The sequence below is a fragment of the Diadema setosum genome, chromosome 1 (assembly GCF_964275005.1).
Source record: "Diadema setosum chromosome 1, eeDiaSeto1, whole genome shotgun sequence".
Classification (NCBI taxonomy): domain Eukaryota; kingdom Metazoa; phylum Echinodermata; class Echinoidea; order Diadematoida; family Diadematidae; genus Diadema; species Diadema setosum.
Window position 1 is genome coordinate 37,812,216 of NC_092685.1, and position 20,520 is coordinate 37,832,735.

Here is a 20,520-nt window from a genome sequence, read left to right on the forward strand (position 1 = left end):
TTTTAACATGACATCATCTGAATGCAAGTGGCTACCACTGACTGACATTTTATAAGCCCCTATCAAAAAACGGCTAATGTGGTTCATATCTGTCTGTACAAGAAATTTGTTCATAAGATTTTATATTAACTTGATTGACAACATTATAAATGCTATTGTAAGATAAAACACAACGTTGCAATAAAATATTGAGTACCATAAGTACTATACATGCTCAAGAGAAATGGAGAATGCATACTCTTGCAGTTTTTTTCATTTCATAGCATGATCTAATCTTTAATATTACTCGTATGGTATGGCATGGTTATTCTCAATTGCTTAGGAAATTTTGCACTTCTGCGGCGTAGTGGGTTCTTTTAACGATACCATAGTACATGGTTACAGCTTATGATCACTTGGCTGCTAAGTTCTTCAAAGTGCGGACTGCCTGTCTGCTCATAACGCGTACACACGTACACTCATCATCTTCCGTACCGTAATCACAATCAAGATCAATCCTGACCGTGTACCCAGCGGCTGTACACACACGTAACTCGGATCGGAAGACCAACAAACACACCACATCACTTTCTTCGATCGAAACAACAAATGAATGCGAAGCATAGCAGCAGTGACCAATTGTTGTAATAAATCGGGGGGAAAGAAGCGAGGCCAACATTACAACAACCTGGGCTCTCTTTCAGCTGTGGAGTTGTCTTTCTGCAAAGTGACCGCTTGGGTACATACACGGCCAGCCAGCTTTCTCCATCGTTTGTTAAGCCTACGGCCACTGACACTGTTTGTAATGTGATCCGAAGACAGATTAGGAGACAGTGACAAGTGCTGTTGTTATCAACTTCATTCCTCAGTGTCATGGCATCACCTAGCTTTCGTGTGACAGCTGGCTAAAACTGTAACACTCGGTCCTGACGTCGACCCTAGGCTCTAGTTAAAAAAACCGAGTCGAGTGTAGCAAGCGCTGAAGCAAGTTTCAGACTCTGGAACGCTAGCGAGCTACACCATCGACGGATCGTGGCATCGCCATCATCGGGCATCGCAGCGGGCAAGATTTGACTCCTCTCCCCGCACTCCCGTTGCGTAACAACGAGGAGATTAATGACAAGACTAGTGCTTGTGTTGTGTGACAAACTGTCGTTCATAGACAGTCGTACGTTGACGGGCGATTTTCAGTGGCACATGTGAGCCTGATGAGGAGACTGACGGTATTCAAGCTGGCAGTATAATTTACCACTCACTTGAAAATATTGTCTGAACAGAGATTGCGTAGAAAGGAGCTAGAATCTACTTAAAGGCCTATGTACATAACAAGTTAGATCTGCATGTGGGTGGATGGATTTTTTACTCGTCACTTTGTAAGAAGACTTAACGACAACGTTATTGTACGACTGTTTGCCTTGGGTCTGGAGTGTTGACTTTATGGCGGACACATTAACATGAAGAATACCAACCAATGTGATCATGAACACATGGGCTTGCTGCGTATGACTTTTGTCTAATGTTTCTACCTTGTGTTCACCTCCCTCAAAATCACAAATGAATACTTGTGCAAGATGTATAGGTCTATTTGAACTCTAAAAACTCAATCTTATTCTTCAGTTACAATCTTGGGCATATGCAGTAGGATACACGTACATACAGTTGCAAATTGTATCTGGACTCTAACTGTCTGCTTTTACTAGACTGTCAACAGCAAAAGATTTGAAATGGCAGCTGAAGACGGGGGTGTGGCGTTGTCCACAACAAACATGATCAACGATACAATTCAAGAAGAAATGTACACACCTGTTCGTGTCCTTGGCAAAGGAGCCTTTGGTGAAGCTGTGCTCTACAGAAAGACAGAGGTAAGTTATGCAAGAAGGCATCTTTCATTGTGTTTAACTCTAATTTTCAGATATATATTTAGCCATATCATAGTCTAATGAGAACTTGAAAACAGAAGAGCCGATGGATATCCTACAACCTTCAGACTACCAAGCTGCACCAGTCTCAACAGTAAGACTTCAATGACACAGTCAAAAGTTCTGAATTCCTTGTGTGAATACTCTTGCTTGCCTTTCAGCCTTCCATCTTTCCAGACTCCTATGAGCAGATGGAACTCCTTGCCCCAGGCTGGCCAGTGGGCTGTAACTGTGTAGCTCTTGGTCTATTCCAAGGAAGTGTATAGCACATAAAACTTAACATTCAGGGGCAGATCCAGGAATTTCAGAAAGGGGAGGGGGTGGGTGGAGGGCACACCCTTTCAATCTTTTTCTTGTTATTTAATTTTAACAAAAAAATAAAGGGGTGTTCCCATCTTGATTTCACTTAAAGAGGAAAATTCAAATAGAATTTTGTATTTTAACTGTAGATATGGATACCGTGGTATTAGATACAGCGCATGAAATCTGCATATTGTACAGTGTACTGGAGTAAAAGAGTGTTCACCATTTTTTTTTTTTTTTAACAAAGATGAATTGCTCCACATGGACACTGCATCACTGAGTCCACCCAGCAGCTTGAGCCTGGCTCAACCTCTTGATGAAGATGCTATTGAACCACACATCCTGCTTATCTATCCCCTTTTATGCATTTAGTACTGAACTTCATCTGTCAAATGTGATTTGAATTAAAAGCATGCCTTTGGTGAATGCATAATCAGATACATACGTGTGTAAGCACTGTGAGCTTGTTAATGATTTGCAAGTGTGCACACAAGTTTTAAGCTCGATGTGAAGGTCTAAATGTATGTAACCATAACTTGGTTTTGTTATAGTATGCGAAGTGCTCAATTTCCGTTGTTATTTTAGCAATCCAATTGTGAATTGGGAAAAAGGCCTTAGTCCTGAATCGTCCTGCTTGAGCAGTGGTGACTGTACTACACTTTAGTTTTACATGGATGGCTGTGGTTAAGGTTGACCTTTTATTATCATCTCTTTACTGCATGCCTCTAACTTCTGCCCCATCAAATTTGGTCAGCTTTGCCACTTGCTATGTGATTACTTATTATAGATCAGTCTCAACTTCAGATTTCCCTATGTGATAAACTATTCTTTTTCCTCTCACTTCATTCAGTGCAACTTTTGATAACTTTTTTTTTTTGAGTTTTGCACAAGCACTAAAGTACTTTGATGGAAGTACTCAGTATACTGATTTTATACAGTGTATATTGTTTTTCAGTTTGTAATATTGATGTGTGTCTGTGTTGTGGTGTGTACATGCCAGAAAAGTGATTACCCACAAGGAACTTTGTGTAATGCAACCTGCAGTACATATTGTACTATCAAAGCTGTGAAGTTCCTTATTCAACAATATTTTAACATCCCTAGACCCTTCCTTGTCTTGCAATTTGATGTTTTGTTATTATGTTATACATTGTAAGTGTATATCATGGGTCAGTCAAATACATCGTACCAGTCTGATATCAGATAAGTAAAGCATGATCACCTACAAAGTGTAATACAATGGACCATTCTGTGCATTTTCCTCTCCCATTTGTAGAACATTCCAGAATGCTTTATCTTGAGAGAACATCTGTGCATTAAAACAAGTGGGAAATGATAGATTTTATCATACTGTAGATGTGTAGTACACTAATGTACTCTATACCGGTAGGTGCTTAAGGTAGGATGAAGAATCCTCTTTCATTTGAACACTGTTATTTCTTAAAGTTTTTGTTTTGTTTGCACAATTTTCAAAAGTCTCTTTTAAATTGCTAAATTACAACTGATTCTGAAGTTTCCATTATCACAATTCAGAAGATTAAAGATTCTTTTCCTCTCTGAAAATCACTTTCTTAGTTTTCAAGTTTTTTCTGTTCTTTGCAGATTTAATCAATCCTGTGGATCTATAAACCTTTCTGCATGACAGAATATATGAAGTGAAGTTTGAAGTCACTAATTTGATGATAGAAAGATGATAATTTATGCAGCCAAGTCCCCAGGACTACGTTGGGTTAAATGCTGAACAGTACAGTTTGTATATGTCTGCAAATGTTGTTTTTAGCATCAGAACATCTAGAAGGGGTTATTCTTCCAGTGCATACAAAACAATAATATGGTACAGGGCCTCCTGGTCTGCAGTAGGATACATCATTGCTATCATTGCATTTCAATAGTGTTAGGGTACAGTTATATTGTAACTGTTTGACAGAAAATCTTCAAACTTAACAGTTTTTTATTTTAGGTTGTTTGACACAGGGCAGGATTTGTTCCCCCCCCCCCCCCAAAAAAAAAAAAAATGTGGACAGGAACACATTTCTTGTATGTGCGGTATGTAAGTTTTGATAGAAAAGAATTTGGATATGTATGTTTCTGTACATCCCACTCATTATACAAATGTATGCAGAAATAAATGTCTTCTGAATATCTGATAAATCCACAGAGCATAAAATGTTGAAGCATTGTTTACTAAATTTTTGGAGAGCTTTCTGAAAGACATGTAATGCAATCATCTCAGGGTAGGCTTACACTGCTGCTTAATTCCTCATTTCGGGGATAGATCAGAACGGCAGACATGAATTGCCTTCGCACTAAGTGACACACAGTACTGTACAAGTGTAGACAATGCCCTGCATTTGACAGGAAATCTGATATGAATGGATCACATTAAGTTTGTCTCTGACAAAGATCTGTCACATATTGTGAGGCAGTCTTTGAAGAAACTGCAATGAATGACTTGTGGCATCTTGTAACAATGGACTGCTTCCTTCAAATTCCTTGTGGCTTCAAATATCACTTTCTGTCCAAGATGAAGTGTCCAAGCATGTGTACTGGTCATAGCTATTTCCTGCCTTGCCTGTTCTCATATGCCAGAAACGTCCAGTGCAGCACTGACCTGATGTGATCAAGATAAAATAGAGAGTCGCACAGTGGCGTATTGTACAGTGTAAGCTGCTGAGAGTTGCCATGAGCAAGTCGATACGGCCTAGATGTGATGCATTGTATATCAAAGTTAGTTTTGAGTAAACCTTGTTCAAACCATAATTTGTCATAATCCCTGTCCTCTCAAAAGCACTGTGTCACTGATTCTGTTTTGCTTCAAGAGGTGTAATCTCTTCCCAGCAAGATCCATAGGGCATTGATCAAATGGAAAGTCCATATCTCTGAGGGTTACTCGTAAGGGTGACACAACATTTGCTCCTGCGACAATTGCTCCAGTCTTATTTTCTCCAAGGACTTAGAGTTTATAGTGTAAGGGAAAACTGGGTACTTACTGGTCCGGCCTGTCTGTCGGACCAGTAGGAAAAAATGGGTTAGTGTGTAGCCCTACAATTGTAGTTTTAGGTTTAGTTTGATGTGAGGATTAGGATTAGGGTAAGGGTATCCTTGTGGGTAGAATTTGTATTGGGCTTAACATGCAGATTTCATGGGAACAATTGTCGCAGGAGCAAATGTAATGAAATCGGAAGAAAGATGTTACATTGTTCAATTCAATGTACATGTATTCATGTACATAATATTTCTAGGGTGGCACTTTCTTATTTCAATATGTTTAATTATTTTGTTCATTATCCTTTTATTTTTTTTGTACACATATTGTTATTTGTTCAGTAAATAAAATATATTTCCAGAATCATTTGAATGACAAAGACATGTTTCTAAACACTGCAGGACAATTCCCTGGTGGTGTGGAAGGAGGTCAATCTGACGCGCTGCTCCGAGAAGGTGAGGTACGATGCCCAGAATGAGATCGAAATCCTCTCGATGCTGAACCACGCCAACATCATCTCCTACTTCAACCACTTCCTCGACGAGCAGTCACTCTTCATTGAGATGGAGTATGCAAATGGTAAGGTGCAATAACTTACAAAAAATGGCAATACCCCACTTGAATATTTTGTACATGATGCAGTCTCAAAGAGTGTGCCATTTGCCTGATGCGTGCTCATTGATTCCACACTATTGGTTGTTAATTTGGTTAACCGCCCACACAGACAAATCACTGTGACCTCAAACTCAACTATGTGACTATTGCAGTGATGATGCATAGATAAGACATAAGAGGCAAGGAGGGGTAATCTGTACAAACTTTGACCTTTCTGTGCTCATTTCTTGATGTCTCATTGCAAGACGTCTTAGACTTTTGTCTCTTGTTGGACCGAAATGGTATATTGAATTTCCTGTTATTTTCTTAGAATCTCTTGTTGAGACATCATACTTTCACCTGAGATAGAGTAACAAATTTCTCTTGAAAAATGCTGTACAACTAGGGAGGTGGAACCACACCTCCCTGGTACAACCATGATTTTAATTTTGTGATGTGATTCCACCATGAGTCATTTCAAAGCTATAATAAGCAGTATGATTCAGAATTGATGAGTATTGTGGCTGCTTTTTTCACACACTTCTACTGGTACAGCAATCTCAATTCCGTGGCTATAGTATGTTGAGTGTAGATTTCTCTGTCTTTTCCTACTTATGAATACTGTTGGACAAGAAATAAATGGGCTGTTGATGCACAAGTATTGGCTCTACTGTGTCTACACTTGACACACTTTTGCTTCTTTGTTATTGATATTAAATAGTGATGTTTGCAGAGTATTAACCAAGGAGGTTGAAGAGATGGAGTAACAACAGAGTTATTCCCTTTGATCCCATGTTCGAAGCTGCCGCTCAGAAATATTTGAAGCATGTGCCAAACAGGATATGCCGCACGGATACGAAGACAATTGACTCGTGTCTCATTGCATATATATCACCAGCCACTTTCAAAGGAAGATATGTCTTTGTGATGGTAATTACTTTTCGCTATCCCTTCTTATAAAAGGTAGGTGGTACAGACAGGAGGATGCGTGAATAGAAATTGAGCAAAAAATGCTGGAATGAAGATGAAAATTACTTGACTGGGCATAAGCGGGCACTAATATGATATATCTATCAATAAAGAATTATACTTGAAGATTATTCCATATTAGTTTCATTTGTGGAAATTAAGCGGAAAAGTGATAAAACCAGCTTTCCAGGATGGTACAGTTTTAAACATTTTAACATAATACAGCTCTGATTTACACTTTTGTGCAAATTTCTGAATGGAATTGACTTTTGTTTTACATGCTTTATCACTAAGTGAAATTTCCTTTCATTTAATAAATAGATAAGCAAAATATGGCCAACATTATGATAACGTTCAAAATGAATCTTCAGATTGCTCAGCAAGACGGCGGCATGGAACATCGATCATCAAAGGCACAAGTGCACCTGTGGAATTCTTTTGTACATCAATAGAAATCTAACAACTGTTTGAATAATTACAGCCAGTTGGAACTCCATGTATAAAACCTCCTTGGTATTAACTAAATATTCTTAGTTGTAAAAGGGTTTTGCTTTACATTGAAGTCCTTGTCTTTATACAAACATTAAGAATATTCTAGGATATTTTTGTTAGTTCTTTTGTTGCACAGTTGTCAAATGTAACTTGTCAATTGAGTATCAGTCACAGTCACATTGCCTCTTTTGTGATGATGTCACTGAAAGACACTGCATCTCAAATAACAATTGCACAGCTGGATAATCAGATGGCTTTTGTTATGTCCAGCTTTGACATTTAAGGACTACTTGTACAAAGTGTAACTGCTCCTTTGTATTGTGACATTGACAGTGTTTGTGCCTTAATGGTTCTTAGGAATGTCACAATTCATGATCTGAACTTAAAATCAAATGGTATTTGTGTGGGGAATATTCATCTTGAGGCAGAGTGGTCCTTTGGTGTTAATTTGGGCATGGTGCAGTTGAGAATTGATACAGTAAGTTATGTTCCGAGTTCAAGCCCCATCCGATGATGCTGTTACTATTCAAAGTACACATTTATTGTGCCTGTTTGCCTCCAGATATGACCTTTTGTGTTCCAGTATAATATGCATTGCTCATCTAAAGTCTGTACTATGTAAAGTCGTAGCAGGATGTTGGTGTGACCCAAGGGGTGGAGAACTAGCTGCTAGCAAGAATGTCTTCCCGGAAAGCAAGATGTTATTCACATTGTGTGCTGACATAAAAGATTCTAAATGTTGGATAGCATTTGCATACTTGCAATGCTATCAATGTTGAGTGGACAAGAGTTTTGAATGGAAGGTTAGAAGTAAAAGGCTGTTCAATAATGTCAGTTACTTAGGTGCAATCTTAAGTTCCTTCTGCCTTTCAATCGACAAGCTGTTCTTGTGCTATACATCGTCCAAACCAAAACTGTCTGTCAGGAGTTTTTATTATTGGGAAGTTGGTGTCACTCAACATAATGACCACAGTATTGTGCATACCAGAAAAGAATGGTAACTGGAGATGCTTGATAATGTAATCAATCTTCACTTTGGATATGAGTCATAGAATTGTGTTTGCTTGATCTGGATGTCTGGAAAATTTACCATTAAATTTTGGCTGAAGGACATTATTTTTTTTTTAGATTATCATTGTCTTGGACTGTCTCATCGGGTAACACTGTGGATGTCACCAGTCACATTTTATTACAAATTGCTTGTGTCCTGTGGAGACGTTTTCCTTGATTGGAGTTTATAATGAGTAAAATAAGACTGAGGACAGAAGAGAGTTTGTTATGTATGCTCTCAAACAGTAATGTTGGCATTCAGACAAGAGAATATAAAGTGAAAAGAAATTTGATTAAGACTGAATAGTAATTGAGGTGTTTAGACAATGATGACAACATTAACTTAGGCTGCAGTATGTTGTCATTTCATTTTTTGATACAATGTAAATCTGAACTGATTGATGAGGTAGCACAGTATTCTTGCTTGTTTCAGGATATGTAGACAACCAATGCACCAACTGCAAGTTGCTACATTTGTATCTCTATGCATGGAGGTTAGAACCGATGTATTGTTATGTAGTTTTAATCGTAATCTAAAGGAAGCCACACCCCTCATGTCAAGTTACGTTTAAGCTAAAAGTTTAAAACATCTGATTGAATTAGTGAAAAATGTGCAAAAAATTCAGCAAGAAATACAGTAAGAAAAGTTAATAGGTACATCTACTTGAAATCCAGCAATCACCAGTGGATATTGGTCAGCATTTGCAAGAAGTGCATGTATTGGTGACTCATCATTTGTTTCTCATACAATCTTTTTTTAGTTTTCTTTCTTGCAATCAAGATGATTTTTTTTTTAAATCAAGATAAAGAAAATAGTGAGAAAGTAAAAATGTGAAAAGTATATTAAATGAAGTTGGACCATAGAAGCATGTGAAAATATCTTCAGTATTTTAAAAATGCACACATGTTATTATATAGAAGTCTGTATACAGCAAGGAAATAGGATATTACTATCAGGGATACAATGCTCCAAGGGCAAAGAGCATCAGTAACATAATTATATGAATGTGTTAATGTTAAAGGTAGAGGTAATGGGTGAAGACATTGGGTCATGTTCTCTTAGAGGCTGCATACTAATCATGGCATACAAGGACTGCAGGGAGGTTATAAAAGGAGTAGAATCTCTTTGCTATTTATGCAAATTTATGCATGAAGAGTACCGTGTAGGTTCTACTGAATGACAATTGTATGCTCAACATTCGACTGACAGACGTTTTATGCACTCCAAGTCTCTCTTCAAGAGGGTTTGGCTTTGGTGACCGATAAAGTGGTCCTTGATATTAATTTTTAAAAATTAAACCATATTTCAGAGGAAATGTTGAAATCCTGTATGGAATTTGGTTGTAATGTGCAGAATAATGATAATGATAATAATTAACACTTATATAGCGCTTAATACTGATGTTTCTAAGCGCATTAATATGGAAAAATATCAAATTAGAATACAGTATTACTGTATGATGTACATACAGTACTTGTATATTTAACAACAACAAAAATTAGGATTGAGTAAATAGGTTAGTTTTAAGCAATGATTTAAACTTATCTACACTTTCAGAACGAATCCTTCAAGGTTTTTGTATGATCTCCTTGCCGCAGAAATGGAAAGAAAAATATATAGTATCATGTAAAAAGTTTACCATCATAAACATTTTACCATCTTGTGCTCACTTTTAATACTTTTGTTTGCTACAAAAGGTGTCAGGTTTACAATTGTAGCACTTGAATCTTAAATCTTTTCAATCAAGGGCTAATGGGTAGTTCTGCATGTTTATCATTTTGCAGTTTGAATATAGGAGTACATCTTTTAATGATTAAATTTCTTCCTGTGTTCTGTTCTTTGCATACTCAGCAATCACTGAGAATATTGAAAGAGATACAGCATCATGCTGCTCACTGGATTTGTTGTAAACTTTGGAATGATGCATACTTGAACAGAAGTGCTGTCTTTCGTCATTTTCGAACGTTTGCAACAGAGTGCATAACTTCTTTGAGGCACAGAGCATGGGTTCAAGGGAGAAAATCTAGTTTCTTCCCCTTCTGTAAATACTTCTTTAATGACTGCATTAAATTAAAGTAGATTGTATGAATTCCTAGACATTGTTATACACTTTTATGGTCATATCAGTGCCAGAATCATCAAATCCTTTTGAAATTGTTATTATTCCATGTTTGGTTGCACTGGCAGTGTGAGAGAAAATGCAAGGAATTTTTTCATTTGCACAGCTATGAAAATTGGAGTTGGCATGAGCCAAAATGTCATGTGCCATTATCAGATGAAAATCAAACAAGAGTCAGCCAGTTTTATGGCATATTCATGTTATTTGTGGTTCTTTCCCATTCACATGATGAGGAGAGGCTGAGATTGATTGTGATTCTATTGGTAAAATAGAAATTGAATGAATCAGGAGTTACTGTGTCAGAAGCCCTCGGGGGAAATGTTAAAGACAAACACCATAGCTGTTTAGAGAATGCTTGTAGCTACAATGTTTTCATAAACTTAATGAGCATTACACTGACTCATTGAATACAGTTTGTTGTGTTTATAATATAGGAGGTGTAACTTTTACTGGATTTTTTAATTAAGTGGTAATATTCTGATAGGACTAATTCTTACCTAAAGACATTATGTAATGTATGTTCAACACCCTGTATTCATGTACAGAGTGTTACATATGACCCTTCCACGCACAAAAGATTGATAGTTGGTACGTGTATGTGCGTGACATTCTTCAATCATTTTCCAAATTCTTTGAAAATCAAATAGATGGTGATCAAGGATCCTCTGAACTATTACAGTCTTTGTGGTCAATCTGAAATCTAGTCTATTGTATGTCAACTCCCAGAGGCTCACCTACATACAGATTGTACAATGTAGATTTGTCACATTTCCAACACATGCATCATAGTAAATGGAAGAAAAAGTGATACCGTGTGGCGTGATAATCAACAAGCTGTATCGCCACTTTCAATTCACTGTGTGTGATAGATGCAAAGTAACGATGCCATTCATTGATGAATTCACAAGACATATTGTGTGCATGCTTGTCTTATTGTATTCCAGGAGGCACTCTCTATGAGAAAATAGTCCACCAGGATGGAGTGCTGTTTGAAGAAAAGGTAATGTCCCACAGTAAAATTTATACCATACAAATGAACATCATTAGAGAGAAAAGCAAAGGTGTGATCTTTTGTTGTTTTCATGTTTTGATACAAATATTGTTTTAGAAATTATTTTGTCTGAGAAGATGTTTAGAAAGCAGAATGTATCCCTCCATTATCATGCTACGTGTACTACTAGTATAAATTGCCTGTTATGATGGGTTTATAGTGTAAAACCGTATGTCTTCCCATTTGGCTGGCTATATAACCCACCCATACATGGCGTAAATAACCAGACATTTCATTTCATATGCAAGCTAATGTAATTGAAATAGAAGTAGGTCTCAAAATGAAATCATTTTACAGACCCCACCTTTCTTTTTATAAAGATTGCATTGGAAGAAAAGAGCCCCATGGTATACACTTTTTAGTACAGATCTATGGTATTTAGTAGAGGAGCATGCCATATCAAATTTCCGAAGTGATGGTAGTTGTAGTACCTAGGGAAACCACTGACTGAACATGCTCTGATCAGCACAGCAGTTTGATTCTCTACCATCTGTGCAGTCTATCTTGTCATTAAAGGTTTGCGGTAATGCAAGTAATGCAAGTATTAGTAGCCACTGGGTTGTATGAGCAACAGGGAATCCACAGAGCCCATTCATTTATTTTTTTAAAGAGGAAATTTCAAAAGTTCTAAGTAAAAGTTATATGAATTTTTTAAGGTGAGGAGGGCATAGATAAATTCAGTAACAAATTCACGTGATATGCATGCTTATACAACAAAGATTGTTTTAGAGAACCCGAAAGCTTACCCAAGGCTTGCCTGACATTCATGTATTCACATGGAGATACCTGTATTGAAATTCTCTGAGTGTGTGCTACAGTAGTTGGAAAAGGTTGTTCAATACTAGGTCCTCAGAGAGAAAATGTCTTTAAATTTGAAAACATTGGTAAACTGCCACATTGAGCAATTGCTGGTAAACAAGGGAAACAATGAGCTATCTGTTCCCCAATGATGTAATCTGTGTTTGTTTGTTTTTATGTTTGTCTGTTCATTTGTTGATTTGTTTCCAGGAGTAATGCTTTGATTAACGAGGCAGTGAAATTCTCCTGTAAATTTTTTTTGTTTATTTTTAACTGGAGCAAAGTTTGGACAAAGAAATAATTGAGTTGAAGTAGAAGGGCTTTCGGTTATGAAATGAGAATATGTTTACATTGCATCACAGAGAGCATTTAATCATTGCTGTGACAAGAAGGCTGAGTAGTTGCGTATCTCTCTCAGAGGCCTTGCAATCCGTGAACTATGTGTATAGCTTCATATTAGTATGTACATAATCTTTGCTAAAATTCAGGGTGTCAAGAAATGGTAAAAATGCTGTTCAACTAACATTCAAGTATAATGGGTAAAATTAAAAGGCTACCATAAAATCACTTGTTGGTCATGCATTGTCTAGTGCATGTCAATAGTGGTTGCCTTTCAGAACTATACACAAAAGCAGTAAAAAGTTTCCCCTTTATGAAAGTGTGTTAGATATACAAAGAAAGCAAAATATTTCATTCTTTAACCAGGTAACTGGAGGTCAGTGCTTTTTTCGTGGGAGCCAGCATTTTCTGTGTTTATTGAAAATTTCTGTTTAGGTGACTTACAACAATATTGTTTGGAAATAGAATTGTATTTTGACAGAGTGATGTTTGTGCTATCTTGTGTTTTCTGTTACACTATAGTGCCATTTAGTTTTTTTCTCCTTGTGTAAACCATGGACAAAGAATGTAGTTTTGTATGGGGCGCCAAGTGTCGCACAGTCTATTTCGTTATGAAATCAGTCAATTCGTCGACGAAATTATGTGACAAAGTGACTGATTTCGTAACAGAATAGGCCATGCCACACTTGGCGCCCCATACAAAACTACGGTCTTTGTCCATGGTTTAAACCATGGACAAGATTGTTCCACCTTCGTGAATTCGGGCCTCAGTGTCCAAAGGAACAATCCTTGGGCAGAGACTACAATGTTAAGAAGAAATTAAAGAAAAAAAAAGCTACGGTTGATTTCATGAAAATGTATATATGGCATCTTTTGTCTGAATTCTTCAGTTGAAAACTTTTTAAATTCAGTTTTCATTGTTGTCACTGTTTCAATATTCCATCTGTTTTTTTTTGTTTTTTTTTTCACTACTAGGTCGTCATATGGTATTTGTTCCAGACCGTTTCTGCTGTTGCATACATTCATGAAATAGACATCCTTCACAGGTGATTATTTGGAACAAACTTTATTCTCTTTATACTCTTTATTAATGCTTATATTTTATATAAAAGGATATGACCTTATTTCCTCAATTAATTCTTATTCCTGTATTCTTTCTTCATACTATTATACAGCCAATCCTACTCACTCTTGTTCAAACCCAAAAATTTATTCTGTAACTATATTCTTATTATGAATGTCCATTTAGGGGACTTTTGAAATTTGTACTTCTTTTCAATCTTGTTGTATGATCGCATTTGCATAATAAAGGCATGCCATTCCTCCCCCTCCCCCCCCCCCCAAAAAAAGATAGATATTAAAATGAATAGAAATCCTGCATAAAGTCCAGTGCGTGGTGATAATATCATTCAAAGAAATGTTAGTCTCTCTTGTTTTTGCTTTATTTGACTTGGATAATTTCTTTTTTTTTGTGATTTTCAACAGAGACATCAAAACCTTGAATATATTCCTCACAAAATCGGGCCTGGTTAAGCTCGGCGACTTTGGCATCTCCAAAGTGATGGGTAGCAACACTGAGATGGCGGAAACGGTAAGTGGTTTGTCCGGCAATGGAGGCAGTAAGCAACACAAGCCAGGATCGGAGGGTCTAATTCACCCCTAGCTCGTCCTTGTGACTCAGCATCAAACTGTTGGGTTGATCCTCCCGAGGGATGCCCATGCAAGACTTCTGTGAAGGGATGCATATATCCTGTTGCTTATTGGCTAGGGTTTTTTTTTTCCAGTGAAAAGTGATTACTTAACCAACCTGAGATGGTAATTCTAACAAAGGGAGAGACAGACAGACAGACAGACAAACAGACCCACAGATAGACAGATGTATGGAGATGAAAACTGCCATTTGATATGACCACCAACCACAACTCCATTGTTCAATTTTCTTGTGAAACTGAACTTAGATTATCTTCTTCAGTTGTTCGTCATAATGAACCCAAAAGCAGTTGTAGATCTGATTTGGTACAGACTTGTGTTAAGATATCCCATAGGGAATCAGTACTATGTCTGTACGCACTATTCTTATGTAGAATTCCTGACCTTGTGTGGCTATTTATGATAGATGCACATTTAATAGACATATTTTACTACCTATATCATTAAATTTATAATCTCTACTTTGAGGTAGTAGAAGGACCATAATGTTTAAGGTTTGGGTTTCTCCTTCCTTTATATCTGTGCATCATCCACTCATTTTTACCACAGTAAACTGAGAACGACCCATTAAAGCCAGACACGTGTTTGTGCCATCATGTCAAAAATTAACTGATGAGATTCACTGAGTCATGAGGTCAGAGGTTAAGGGTGAGGAAAAGTTCTGACATAGCATGCTTCACTTGCAATAAATCCAGTAGCAATGATAGCATATCATCAAATGTGGCACAGGCATTAAATGCGACACAATCAATTACCCAGAGGAGTTCAGATGCTGGAAGATATTTTGAAGACCAGTTTCATCAGTTCATTATTTGTTTTATATTTCGATAGAAGTCAGTTTGAGATTACAGCCTATTAGGACATGCCACGTTGTGAACATATAAAGACATTCAACCTTTTACTTCAAAAGATGGCCCATGAGAGATGAATTATGGCAATGAAATATTAGCATTGTCATTGTAAGGTCAAGGGTCAAAGGTCAAGGAGAAGCAGATGGTAGACTTTGTCCTCATTAGCCCTTTATGTGGCAGAAACTTGACACCATTACAGGCATGGTCGTATGTGTCAAACTAGTCTGCTAACAAGGAGCAGGATGGATTGAGACAAATCACATCACATTATAATGTCGGGTCTAACGAGTTTGTTGTAAGTATTAAAGTAAAGGATTATTTCTGCTCAAAGTTGTTGCTTACCAACTTATCATCACCATATTTGCTAGGAAATTAGCCATGTCTGCATATGAACAGTACCCCAGAGTTCTGACAAGCTTATTTGCAAGAGAAAAACTTTTTTTTTTCCCAGCTGAAGGTCTTATTTTCATGACATTCAAAGTTCACCTTTGAGTGAGTGTGCAAATGTGTAGGAGCTCGCTTGGAACTAGAAAGTGATATGTCATTCTAAGCACCCATAATTCAGAGATATCATGTGATAATACCTACCTTTTCCACTTCTGCTACAAAACATAATGTTACAACGATCTCCAGTAGACACAAATTTTCTTTGTTGGCAGAAAAATGTTGCTGTCACCATGAATTGACGGCATTCCCTATTTTGGAGGTATTTTTACCAGCAAAATAATGTCGTTGACTTACTGCTTGATATGGTATAACACTTTTGTTAAAGACTTTTTCATTACATTTATGGTCATTTTTGGCATATCTTGTCTCAGATTGTCGGAACACCTTTCTACATGTCCCCAGAGCTGGTCAAAGGACAACAGTAAGTAGCCACTGAGTAACCTTTCTACCTTTGTTTACCTCATTGCACAACCACTATGCAATGGCAGACCTTGCCAATGAATTATTTGAAGAGTGATTAGAAAAAAAGTGCGGTATCTAGCAGCTCATAACCACAAAGGGTATTCAAAGTTACCAATTGAACATTTTGCTTACGTCTATTGACAGAAAAGTGAAAATCAAGGTTGTATATATATTAATTGCTGGAAAGGAGCCATGCAAATACCGTATGGTTATTTGATTTTTTCACCCAATGTAGATTTGTGACATTATTGATAAAGGAATACTGATACTCCCAGAAGATTATTTTCAGTCAGAGGAATTAATTTACATGCGACAGCAAATGTGAATTACAACCAGCAGAAAGTGACATACAGTAATGCATGTGTAGTAAGGTCTGACAACTGTAGACTATCTGTGGAAAATATCACTGAGAGAGCTTTGAGATCCAAGAAACATTCATGTTCAATTAGCTGTACAGTTGAAGTAGTGTACAACATGAATGTGACAGGCCAAGGCAGGCTGTCACGTGAACACGTTAGTTGGGATGAATATTCATGAGCTTGCCAGCATAGGCGTGTCCCACTGACTGCAGCCTGAAATCTGCATCAAGTTTCAGCATTCACATTATTTCCTACGAGTGCAGTTCTAAATGAATATTCATAAGCTCCCCACACATGGGCAGTGTTCCTCTTACTATGTACATCCAGAGTCCTACAACAACTTGTAGCATCTCCCTTCAGTATCTGCTGCGTGTACAGTGAGATTTTCTAATCTGAGTGTTTAATCTGAGTGTTTCAAGAAGCGAGTGACCAAAATTGTAAGCTCGTCTCTGGGAAGTAGAGAGGTAACTGAAAACATATGATGCATCCTTATATTTAGTAGTAGACATTTTATTTGTGATGAATAACTTGATTTATATCAGACATGCATGGTAACATAATGTGCTTGATAGGAACGTCGTCTGTGACATTTTGCGACCTTTCCAAAGTATAAAAGTACTGCTCATTGAGTTATATCCTCAGTCGCAACAGTCCTTCCGTTTCATTTCATTTCTTATATTGTATGCCAGAATCAATCATTCATTTATTCATTCAGCTATTCTTTACTTACTGTGCTTTTGTACTTTCAGGTACAACGCAAAAAATGACATTTGGGCTGTCGGCTGTGTGCTCTACGAACTCCTCACCCTTCGGAGGGTGTTCGAGGCCTCGGTAACGCTACGCTTTCATCTTCTTGTCTCAAATTGTATTCTTTTGAAAAAAAAAGAAAAGAGAGAGAACAGTGTAAAGTGTTGTCCCAGCAGGAAGCCGGGATGAGGTGCATGTTTTACTGAGTTGTCAACAGGAAATAGATGCTGGCAGTCATGTTGCTTGTCAATGAATCACATGATCGCCCTCGGGTAGATCTGGCCCTTTTGAAATCATTTTTGGTTGTAAATGCCACAATGACTGGTTTGGGTTTGGATGATGAAAGGGGGTCTCTGTTCCCGAAATATAAATCATGGGCTTGTGTATTCAGAGACAAGGGCCATGTTGTCGGCAAGGAACACCCTACTTCACTGGGTCTTTGCCCTACACTTACTAGTGCTGGTGGGCCAGTTGAGAGCAGTTTCTGCCAAACTAGGGCTATTTCTGCTTCAACACATATTTCTCTTCTAATGTGATTGAAGTATAGATGCTGACCATGATTTTGTAACTCCATCCAAGTCTTAATAAAAGAAATTCAGGTTACTGATTGAATTTTACTGCGGCAGAATTACTTGTGCTTTAAATTGTATTTTCTAATTGAATTACAGTGTAGGTGCAGAACATGATTTGGGAAGTACATTTCCTAGTGTTGGAAAAATCAATTCAAATGTACAAGTGAATTTTTCCATTTATGTGAAGCATGATTATTTTGCTTATTATTTTTCTGTGCCCTGATACGGAATGCAGATGAATGTTTGTGATGAGGCAAACTCTCCATTTGGGGGGAAAATGGATAAAGAGTAGATTTGTTTGTGTGAAATCTTGAGTAATCATGATCAAATGATGATTTGTGTTATGTGGACAATAAGAACAATGAAAACGACTGGCCCATGGCTGTAAGTCTCTGAAGGGCTAGGCAATCAGGATACAGTGCCTTGTCATAGGACGACACTGTGGATAGGAAACACAAACTGGAGACCTAAATGCTTCTTAATCTGAGATCTCCGCCCTGGAACCACAGGAGTCCTTCATGGAAAATTAGGTCAATTTCTTTTGCAGCCCAATGGAATCATTGCAAAACAACCTTTCTGTAATGTTTTGAAGTTTACCTTTAATATCTCGTGGAAAAATACTCCTGAAGAAAACACCCTTTGAATAGTAAAGCTTCCACAATGATAACAGCAAAGCAAGGCATCACACTGTCCTGAAATTTAGCAAAGATGAACACATGATATAGGAAGTTTCCAAATTTGGCTCTGATTGTATAAACATCGAGTTATTTGTGAGGGCATTTGAAAGCCATCATATAACCACCGATGGAGTTTTTCTCAGGCTGCTCACAGAAGGTGGTAATTGCTTTGGCTATTGATCAGCTTTTATCCAGGTTCAGGACCAACTTCACACGAAATTGAAATTTCCATATTCGTATAGCCATCCTGTGCCAATTTCTGGGACAGTGTAATGCCAGCGTAATAGCAAGTTAAAGTTCAGGGTAATATTTCATGAGGCATTTTGTTTGACAAATTTATTCTCAGCCAATCAGGTGCAAGGATTTCTTGCATCTTATGACAGTTTGTCAAAAAGATATCTGACAAAATGTTTCATGACATGTCCCCCCTCCCAGGTTTTAACAACACTGCTCAATTTGTAGATGGACCCCCCCCCCCCCCAGAAAAAATAACCCACTATTAGAGCTGCCAATTGCCTGTAGTTCTACTTGCTCATATCTGTGGTGGTTGTATAAACAGTATTAATTGCTGTTGCAGTGATTTGTTTTTAATTGTTTCTTAATTCTTAAAGGTAGGGAATCCTATTTGCATGCCTTAAATGAAGAGTTGTACAAACACAGTGGTATGTTGAAGAGAGTATCATTTAAGAAACTCCCATAAAGTATTGAAAGTGGAAGGTAACATTTAGTACATTTTTATTGACTGTTAGATTTTTAATTGAATTCTTTTCGGGGCTCACCGTAAATTCCAGTACATTACTAGGCTACCTTTGCAGACCCATGCACTGCATGTTTGTCCATCATGTATATTTTGTGAAGAAAGTTCATCAAAACTTACAAACATTTCTATATACATTCTTGCCACACACTCTATATGTTATGACACCAGCTCTTATACTTTTAGATTTGTGTTTATAGATAAAAAATACAGAAGACTGCAACAAAAAGGCTTAAGTGTGGCTGACACACAGAACTACTGAGTAGTTGAGTTTTGTGCATTATTCAAATTGTAGATAACTGTTGACTTCCAAATTTCTAAGCAGTGGCCTAAACAAGTCCCCTGAGGTTCATATTCAATGTTTTGCTGCATTTTGGGAGTTCTGTAAAAGGTACCCCCTACCTTTAAAGCTTTGCTTCCTTGTTGCTTACTCCTTGTATTTCATTATTTATGAGAATTTATGTCTACTCCTTATAATCCTTTCCGAAGAAAGAAATACTCCGTCCTTCCAAATATAGTTTTACTGCTGCAATCACACCAGAGCATTTTAATCACACATTGAATAGGAGCTGTGCCAAGCAGCAACCTGACACTTTCATCATCAACCATAGAGCTTTGCCAGACTTCTATAGATAAATTTTTAGTGATAATTAAAAAAGAGTTTGTATAATAACCTTGGGATGTCTATTTATGGTAACTACAAATCCAATCTGTGCATACTGTAACTTCTTTAATCATAATCAACTTTGTTTATTGCACTCTCATTCAGAACCAGCTGAAAGTCGTGTGGGGCATCGTTCAGAAAGACATTGGAGAAATAGATGAAAAGTACAGTGCAGATATGTATAGCCTCGTCTCTGAGCTCTTATCAAAGGTAAGGTCTTATACTATATTGTTTGTCATTAAGCAAAGAAATAGTTCTCAAAAGGGCTCAAAATTCATATTTCACCATTTCGAATTTATGTGCAGTAAATCGGAAAGCTCTATTGAGAAACTTGTTTGACTGATGTGATTTGCATTAAATCCCTTGTACCTCTTTGGGAAATATTTCACATTTTTGTTGTTGCCTTACTAAAGTCATGTTGTTATACTGTAAACACAGACATTTTCATGGTACATTGATTTTCACATATTTCGCGCTACTTTTGGCTAGTGCGAATTCGAAATTGCGCGAAAATATCACAATTTCATCTGCATGTTTTGCATGGGTTGACAATTGCGCATCATGAATTCAAGAACCCGCAAATATGTTTTTGAGCCGCCCAGCGCGAAAATAATTGATCGCGCAAAAATATTGATGTTTACAGTTATTTCATACATTTCTCATGCATATGTGTA

The 20,520-nt window shown here is 37.3% G+C and overlaps 1 protein-coding gene across 1 annotated transcript in view; it reads left to right on the forward strand.

The window, feature by feature from the left end:
- The first annotated feature begins 1,696 nt into the window (after positions 1-1,696).
- The window catches only part of LOC140230256 (serine/threonine-protein kinase Nek9-like), a 31,563-nt gene continuing 12,739 nt past the window's right edge, over positions 1,697-20,520 (forward strand). Inside the window, exons 1-8 of the mRNA XM_072310438.1 lie at positions 1,697-1,841; positions 5,589-5,766; positions 11,357-11,412; positions 13,576-13,646; positions 14,086-14,191; positions 15,980-16,029; positions 17,179-17,260; positions 19,952-20,056. Coding sequence (XP_072166539.1) covers positions 1,704-1,841; positions 5,589-5,766; positions 11,357-11,412; positions 13,576-13,646; positions 14,086-14,191; positions 15,980-16,029; positions 17,179-17,260; positions 19,952-20,056 — 786 coding nt within the window. The 5' untranslated portion in view covers positions 1,697-1,703. The remainder of the gene's footprint in view (positions 1,842-5,588; positions 5,767-11,356; positions 11,413-13,575; positions 13,647-14,085; positions 14,192-15,979; positions 16,030-17,178; positions 17,261-19,951; positions 20,057-20,520) is intronic.